This window comes from Tachypleus tridentatus, chromosome 6, assembly GCF_004210375.1.
Source record: "Tachypleus tridentatus isolate NWPU-2018 chromosome 6, ASM421037v1, whole genome shotgun sequence".
Taxonomy (NCBI): Eukaryota; Metazoa; Arthropoda; class Merostomata; order Xiphosura; family Limulidae; genus Tachypleus; species Tachypleus tridentatus.
The window spans coordinates 84,711,481-84,720,712 of record NC_134830.1 but is presented as its reverse complement, the minus strand read 5'-3'; the positions used below and the strand labels follow the sequence as shown (position 1 = coordinate 84,720,712).

General features: G+C 33.5%; 1 protein-coding gene across 3 annotated transcripts in view; it reads left to right on the top strand.

Moving 5' to 3' along the window:
• Window positions 1-2,341: 2,341 nt before the first annotated feature.
• Cad99C (cadherin 99C) overlaps window positions 2,342-9,232 on the top strand; it is a 243,147-nt gene continuing 236,256 nt past the window's right edge. For all 3 annotated transcript variants that reach the window (XR_013029256.1, XM_076505837.1, XM_076505838.1), the window contains exons 1-2: window positions 2,342-2,785; window positions 5,675-5,766. Coding sequence is in view for 2 of the 3 variants with exons in the window: in XM_076505837.1 (XP_076361952.1) it covers window positions 5,685-5,766 (82 nt within the window). In the remaining variant the exon portion in view is untranslated. The remainder of the gene's footprint in view (window positions 2,786-5,674; window positions 5,767-9,232) is intronic.

Sequence of the window (9,232 nt, the reverse complement as noted above, 5' to 3'; positions counted from 1 at the left end):
GGAACATATTCAGAATTAATAAATAATATATAACAAAACCAGTCATAGGTATGTATATTCTGTTCTGCTTTATGTCTCCGGATTTACAACGCTAAAATCAGGGGTTCGATTCCTCTCGGTGGGCTGAGCAGATGGCCTTTGTGGCTTTGCTAAAAGAAAAACACACGAAACACTGTTCTGCTTGGATAAACGCTGTGATTACATACATTAAGAAATTTCAAAGAATACAAAAGTTAGTAATAACCATAACTTACAGAATACCAGGATATACAAATATTACATTCATGCACAAATACGCAACTATTAAATTCATCAAAGATAGACTCACAGAGTGTTTGTTTCAATGCTTTAATAAAAATTTATGTAAGAATATTTATTAAATGAAATTCATCGCTATATCGTAGATGGTAATAACTGTTAAATATCTCTTCCCACTCAATTTCTATTATAAGAACAAGACCGCCTACTCTAACTTTGATGTAGATATCACAAGTGTATGTAAAAGGGTATTTTATGTGAAATACGTGTTAGTTTATTATCTCGAGTGAGAAACTTGACATTTTACAACGGATATGTTTGTGAGTGTATGCGATAAAATGAAGAGAAGGAGTAAAATAGCGCTATATGCTATTCACTTACAGGTCCTTGAAGAGAGAAATAGAATCATCAAATTCACCCAATGTTAAATCGCGTTTCAACCTGATTCTGTGAACATTATTACAGTATTTCACAGTTTATCGAACAACAGCAATAGAGAACCTGACTCTCTACGTCTCTCATAACGACTGAATACCCACCCATACAGACAAGCTTCCACAATCGAAGCTGGCTTTCCCAGATCTGCCTGGGATACGAGTTCGAATCTCCATCCCACCAAACTTGCTCGCCCTTTCAGCTGTAAAGGCGTTATTATGCGAAACTCAATCCAAATATTTGTTGATAAAAAGTAGCCCAAACGTTAGCGGTGGATGGTAATGATTAGCTGTATTCCCTTTGTCTTTCACTGTTAAATTAATGACAGCTAACGCAGGTAGCCCGCGTTTAGTTTTGCACAAAGTTCGAAACAAATCAAATCAATCCTTCCAGAACCAAAAAAAAAAAAAAAAGAGAGAGAATCGCTTCCGTGGGACTCGAACGTAACTCTACTAAAAACCATTTTCTTTTTAATAACTTCTAACAATTCTTTTGTACCGAATTAGTTTTTAATCTTTACTTGTTTAAGTATTTTTACATTGTCCAAATCAAAAACATCAAAGAGTTCGTCGTACATTCAGCATTGTCGAATCACTAATTTTATTTTTAAATTATTAACACATTTTTATGTTATTTTATTTTACATTTCAAATGTCTACATCTCTGTCCATTATTATTTAAACCACAACTACGTGAAAATTTGTATATTCCTCATTTATCTCTTAATTGAGTTTTATCTTCCACATAAGAGGTCTGGCATGGCCAGGTGAGTTAAGGCGTTCGACTCGTAATCTGAGGGTCGTGGGTTCGAATTCCCGTCGCACCAAATATGCTGTCCTTTCAGCCATGGAGGCGTTACAATGTGAAGGTCAATCCCACTATTCGTTGGTAAAAGAGAAGCCCAAGAGTTGGCGGTGGGTGGTGATGACTAGGTGCCTTCCCTCTTGTCTTACACTGCTAAATTAGGGACGGCTAGCCCAAATTGTCCTCGTATAGCTTTGCGCGAAATTAAAAAACAAACAAACTTCTATATGAGTAATAATTGTTTGACAATTCGTATTTTTTATAAATACATTACCTATTATTTTTTTTTGGCAAGGTGGGATGTATGGCAAATATATGTATATGCTTTCTATACCTTTCTCTCTGGTTGTGTGCAATTTGGTACATTAAAAATTTGTAATTTAGGGAATATTTTTTTCATAATATTGATTTATCAACTTCTGTACCTTGGTTTTTTAAAGTTTTCATTGGGCTTGACTGAAGTTTTCATAATACTTATTTCTCTGGTATTTCACTATGGTTTACTACTTTTCATTTGTTTACAACCCTACTCAATTTATCAGTAACATTTTAGTGCCCTTACGTTATAAGTTAAATACTACATTTCTTGATATTAGTGCATTGCTATTTACATCACTGGACTGTGGGTCAAGGAAAAATACTTTGAGTACTCGATATATACTTTATTTTTAAAGTAACCTTCAGTTTCAAAAGTAAAAAATAATAATAATTACATTTGTTTGTTTTTACTTTATTTCTTTTGGATTGTACCGTTTATGAATTGTAGTTAATGTGATTGTTAAAGTTGAAGAGGCCGCTGCCCTCATAGGAAGAGAATATAATTGTATTTATTAGGCGTCGTATAGAATGTTTGTTTGGAGAGAAAGAGGGGTTAGGGGAGGTCGAGGTAAACGTAGAAGAAGTACAGAAAAACGAGTCCACGTTTTCATGTACAGGTGTCCCTGGACGAACCGGTTTTTAAATCAAGTTGTGGTGCAGTAAACTTGTCTAGTGGTGGGATGTAGTGGGTTTTGGTTGGTTAATGACAGACAACGGTATCTCGAATTCTAAAGCTAAGACGTTGGGAATTGTCAACGTGTTATGTGACAGTGTTATATATTTTAGTTTGGTTATTGTAAAACAGTATAGTGTTATTACATTGAAAACTATAAACGTCTTGTAATTAGTGGGTACGTTAATACTATGGAAGTTGTAACTTTGATTAAATTGTGAGCCAACGTTTATATAACGCCGCTTATTTGGTGAACAATTGTAATCTCTATTATAAACAGGAAGCTGAGCAGAACGGGTAAGTTAAAAATATCTGGACATTAATTATGTTTACGTTTGACTTATTTTATAAAAAGTATATAATAGGTAAATGTATTTTAATTTAGAATAACAAGCCAAATTTGCAGATATTGTATAAAACGTGAAAAATGTTTTGGCTGCACTTATACAATGAAGGTCATTCGATTGAAGTTCATATTGTGTGATTCTCTTTGGATCTCGTGCTGTTATTTTAACAATTCTGTATATTTCCTCATAATGTATAATAGTGTCGAAAACGTTGAATTGTGTCGCAGATATTTCTGAAGAATTTAACACGCCTTTGTAAAGCACGCCTTTACAGAAAGTTAAGCCAGATAATTTAATTTTGAAACCTCTAGAACTAGAACACTATTTCTTAACACCTGAATAATTTACCTTTTTCAAATGAAAATAGAGACTATTTGCATAAGAAAATCTGAGTATCCATTATAACAACCTTTATCTGTTAAACTTCTATGTATAGTCTACTAGACATATAAACATATAAATATTGACAGTTTTATGTCGTGTTGGTACTCATAGTGGTACACATATTAATTCAAAACAATGATATCGCTTAACACATTAAAAATTCCTTTTTAAAATAAGACTTGTATGGAGGGGTGTTTGATTTTGTAGTCTATGTTGATACATTTTTAGTATGCGTATCACTACTAGAGGTAATAGTGCGCCCACGATTATGTTTGTGTAACTTTAGTAATATGTAAAAATGAACTACAGTAGGAGGTTTATATGAAATAAACTGATTTAATTGGTTTCTGCAAATTATTTATCATTGTATCACTCGTTTTAACGAATTGGAATACAAGGTACACATAATATTTGTACATCGGCAAAATCCTTTTAATCCAAGGGCAACTCAATAACAGAGGGCTTTAATCATCAAATATTATTTTTTTTTTTTTTTATAAAACTACATTAATAGTTTTTTAACTTTTGTAAGTATGTATTAAGTTTGGTTCCAAACCATTTTTGTTGTTGTTGATATTGATTCGTTTTTTATTTGTTTTCTCATTTGCGCTTCTATTGAAGCAATGTCTGATAAAATAGAGGTAACAACATCCAATAAACCTAGTAAGGTTGCTGTCAAGAAATGCCAAAAAAATCAGATAAAATACAAAAGTAAAGTTGAGGTTGGGTAAAAAATCTAGATTTGAAATAACGCCAACTTCTAACTTAAAATGGGTACAGTCACTGTATTTGCACAATTTGACATCAGCTAGAGCAACATTCAGATTCTCTTTCCACCAAACACCCTTTCAGAGGTACGGATGCTGATTTGATAGTAGTGAAGATGGTGATGACATTGATTGTGAAGAATGTCACATAATTGAAAAAGATATTACAGCCAACTTTGGCCAAACACGTTAACTTGAAGTGGATGGCCAGGTTATTGAAACTCCCAACAAATTTGCCCAGATTCTCGAAAAAGGTGAAATTTGGCAAGCTTATGTCACTTGGCATTGATGTACATTCTCTTGACAGGTTTTGTGTAATTAAAGTACTCGCCGCGTACTCTACTCGCTGAAACGCAGATGGATAACTTTCGATTTTCTTTTTTTTTTGTAATGGAATTGAGCTGGCCTAAGTACATGTACATAAACCTATTTTTTTTCTTTTGTCGCATCTTTTAACCAGGGTTGAAGTAGGATCAGAATAGAAAAAAATATCCTGAGTTCATAGGTGAAAAAACAAATATTTTGAAGTGATATTTCATGTATTATTTAGATGTATATATTTAAACAGGTCATGTCTGCCTTGATGTTGTAGAAAATTCTATTTAAAAACATTGAGGGATCAGGGCGTAACAGTAAATATAATATTTAAATAAACCTTTAGTGGGCTTGAGTTGTTTTGTTGAAGTGCCTTGGTTTGAGTTTATTTTGGTTTGTTTTCCAGCTGAGAGTAAAACCATCCCTTATGTTCATAATATGTATTACATCAATATAAAGTTTATTTTCTGTGATTTATTTTAGACTTGTTATTTTTGTACAGTTTTGTAAAGACTATTTTTCGTGTTTTGAGTTCCTTTTGGATCTTTTTTTTTATAAGAGGTGGGGGCTTGGTGTTTTGGTTCTGTAAAATTATATGGAGTTGTAATATTTTACATTATTTTGTTTAACTTATTACGTTTTATATAATACTTTTACTGTCGAGTTTACTAATTTTTTGTTTTTAATTTATTTTTTTCTATTTCTTTCCAAGTCTAATAGCAGATCTTGGAGTCGATCAAAGCCGTTGTATTCAGTTTCAATTTTTCCAGATATTAAACGTTTGATCCTTTTGCCTTTTTGATGTAGTCGTCATTCATGAACAGAGAGAGAAATATGAATTTCTAAGAAATCAAATTAAAAACAAAATGTCTTAGTTTTATGTTTTGAACTAAAATGGTGAACTTCAGTATATTGTCTCAGTTCTTTATTTTAATTAATAATTTTCAGTAAACCATTGAACATGACTGATTATGAACTCTATTTTATACCAGAAAAATTACTTCTACTGACATTCATTGGACAAAATGCATCTAATTTCCTATATCTCAACAACGTTAAACAACAGCGTGTTTGATTTCATGTATTAACGAAGAGTATTTTTCAAGGCTCATAAAACTTTGAGGAAAGGTTTACTAGGAATTTTTATTAGTCAAATACACTTAGTCAGTGATTTATCCGGTCATGGAATATCCTTTTTTTTTTTTTTTGCAATTAATAACTTTCGATTCACATTTACAAAAGTTGGAAATCTAAGAAAACACGCCCATAAGCCAATTTTAGTATTTCAATACTATTTTTTGTAGATTTGTGTGATGCATTTTACTGTTAAATATCCGTTGGAAAATAACCTAATCCCTTTTTTTTTTCTTTAGACATTCGAAAATGATATATTCCCTACTAAGGAATAGCGTATTTCAAATATATTTTCTCCACGTGTTGTCATATCCTTATCTATCCAAAGCAGGTAAGAACATTCATTCAATTATACGAATTAATGTGACTGTAGATAATTATAAATGTATATATATATTTTTTTTATTTTAGGAATTGTATATACAACTTAACAACCTACTTTTAGACAAAATTACGAAATCATGTAATCTAAGCGCTTTCGAGAAGTTGACCTGCCTTCCTTCATAGGTAAAAAACTATCACTTTTGTACTTAATACCAACGAATATATTAAGTTTGTCTGTTCGCGTAGCGCAGAATAATCGCAAACCATTGCAAGTTAGTAACTGAAATTCAGACAGTTATAATCTTAAACGTATGCGAATTATTAATTGTAACTTTTAAGTTCACTCGCTTATGTGAACACCACCTTCGTCTCTGCTAAGTACAAAATTAATTGTTTTGCTAGTTTTATATAAAGGTCATTGAAGCGCTCTTATTTTACTTAAAAACTGAAAAGTTTTTATTTTCGTTGAAAACGGCTATTTAAAAAAATTAAATTTAAGTGAATTAATAATCTGTTACATAAAAGATATTAAAACATACAAACTTTTGACTCTCTTCGGACTAATGCTAGCTCCTCGTTAGGAGGTCTTAATTTACAGACAGAACAAATGATTTAGCCTTTGTAGGCATATTTATTAAATATTATGACTTGTGTGGCACAAACATCTTCGTGGAAACATCCACATCTAAACACAGTTAACTCCTCTTACATTCGAAGGTATCGGGGATATACCCATTGAGGTTACTCTCCATGCTACTTTGAATTGGCTACGAGAAGTTATTGTGGAAAGAGATTTGAAGAACATTCCCGAGTCTGAGATTTTCGCTGGTTTCTCTACCCAATGAGTTTTTGCAGTGAGACGTATCTACACTCTCAAAGATGGAATTATGATGCTGACCACTTTTCTCATTTTAATATTTACAATACCGCGTTCACCTACCACCATCAAAGCAGATTATCTTAATTCCAAGGTATGGCCATATATTTCAGACCCTCACAAATGTTTCCAACGTCAACAATTCCATAACTTGTCATCATGTCGTGGTTCCTTGACATGTGCTCGTTGTGGTGGCAAGTACCACGATGCCTACGAGTGTGAAATAAACCCTCATTGTGTTAATTGTAATGGCTCTCAGCGATCCTAAGAAGTGGCTAAAGAAAAAGTACAGCATTTGAAAACAACACAAAACATTACATACCCTGAGGCTCGAAAGTTACTGTCCACCATTTCACCTCGGACGTATGCTGCTGCACTTCGTTCCACTACTACAGTGGTAGTACAGATGGATCTCTCCGTACCTCCAAAAGGTTCATTTTCAAACTATATGAAAAGTCTTGACCTCTATGGTTAAGAAAGTTGATTTAATCAACCCACCTCTTTCCCTAAAATTCATTCTAGCAAACCCCAAGATACACTTCCTCTGATTCCAGTACGAGCACTTCCTCGGGTACATCACGTTCTTGGCTTACTACATACCGATATTTATACCAGCTTTATTTATTGTCTTCATAACAATAAAGTGTATATACATATATAATTCCTGAATGTTTTAGAACATGTATGCCATCTTCAGCAAGCTATATTGAACAGCGTAAAATATTAGGAATAAAGTTTTTAAATTCAAACATTTTTATGAAGAGTAGTAAAAATACAGAATAAAATAAATTGAAATGCAAACAAATAAGCATGACAGAATAGAATGTTCCAACAATTGTATCTAGATACTCGAAATATAAAGAGAGAAACAAAATAAGATCATAAATTGAGATTACAGAGCTACAACAAGCAATAATATTAATTATCAATACTTACAAACACTTCAATCTGAATATCACGTCTTTGCTGTATAAAAAGAAAATTTCATCTAAAATATGTGTGAAATAGACATGTTGACCAAACTCTATTTCACGAGATAACCAATAAGGGTATATATTAAAGTGATAATAGTTCGACCTACTTCAAATACTGCAGATAATATTGTCTTTACATTTTAGTTATACTTTTTTATTATTCAGACATGCCGTAAATAAGAACCACTATTCGTTAATTTACTAATGCCTGGGTTACATCAAAATAAATTGGGAACTAAACGTATGAAGATTACAAAATATACGCTTAATGGCTACTTTATTCGGTACGCCCGCTCTTTCACACAAATAACCAAACAGCAAATCATGTGGCTGCAAAACAACATATAAAGCATGCAGACATGGTGAAAAGTTCAGTTGTTTTTCGACCAAACATTAGAATGTGAAAGATGCGTGATCTAAGTGATTTTGACCGTGGAATGATTGTTTCCGCCAGACATGGTGGTTACATCATCTCGGAAACTGTCGACTTCCTGGGATTTTCACAAACTATAGTCTTTAGCGTTTACAGAGAATGGGGCGAAAAACAAATATCCAGTGAGTGGCAGTTCTGTAGACAAAAACTCCTTGTTAAAGAGAAGTCTGAGGAGAATGGCAATACTCGTTCAAGCTGAAAGGAAGGCCACAAATACTCAAATAACCGCTCTTTACAACAGTGGTGTGCAGAAAGATGTATGTTAACGCACAACGAGTCAAATCTTAAAAGCGGATGGGCTACAGCAGCAGCAGAAGACCATGCCGGGTTCCCTTCCAGTCAGCCAAAAACAGCAAGATGAGGCTGCGGTAGACACAGAATCTCGAAAACTGCACGATTGAAGATTGAAAGAACGTCACCTCGTCTAAAGAATCTCGATTTCTGCTGCGGCATGCATATGGCAGGGTCAGAATTTGGCATAAACGTTATGAATTTATGGATCAATCTTGCCTTGTGTCAACAGTAGAGGCTAGTGGTGGTAGTGTAATGGTGTGGGGAATGTGTCATTGTCGCACATAGGCCCATTAATACCAGTTGAGCATCACTTGAATGCCACAGTAAACTTGAGCATTGTTGCTAACCTATGTATATCCCTTTATAGCCATTGTTTACCTGTTTGCCAATGGCTACGTCACAAAGCACACATCATCTCAAGCTGGTTCCACGAACATAATATTGACTGCAGTGTATTCCAATGGCCTGCATGGTCCTCAGATCTCAATCCAATAAGTACCTTTGGAATGAAGGGGAACGGAAGGTTCGCAGTATGAATGTAGCCGATAAATTTACAGGAACTGCGTAATACTATGTAGTCAACATGAACCGAAATCCCTAAAAAATATTTCCAGCACCTTGTTGAATCCATGCCGCGAAAATTTCAGGCTGTTCTGTTGGCAAAAAGGGATCCTACTCGGTACTAGATAGGTGTACCTAGTAAAGTGGCCACTGAGTGTCATTAACTTTGTACGTGAATAGAAATCGATTTAAGAACCATAATTTGGTTCTTAAATAATAATAATTATTTAATAATTATTCTAAATATATACCAAGTGAAACATTCGCTTATTATTGGTATTTTGTTGTAACGGGTATTATCAGCAAATTTTATACAAGACTACTACAGCTAAAT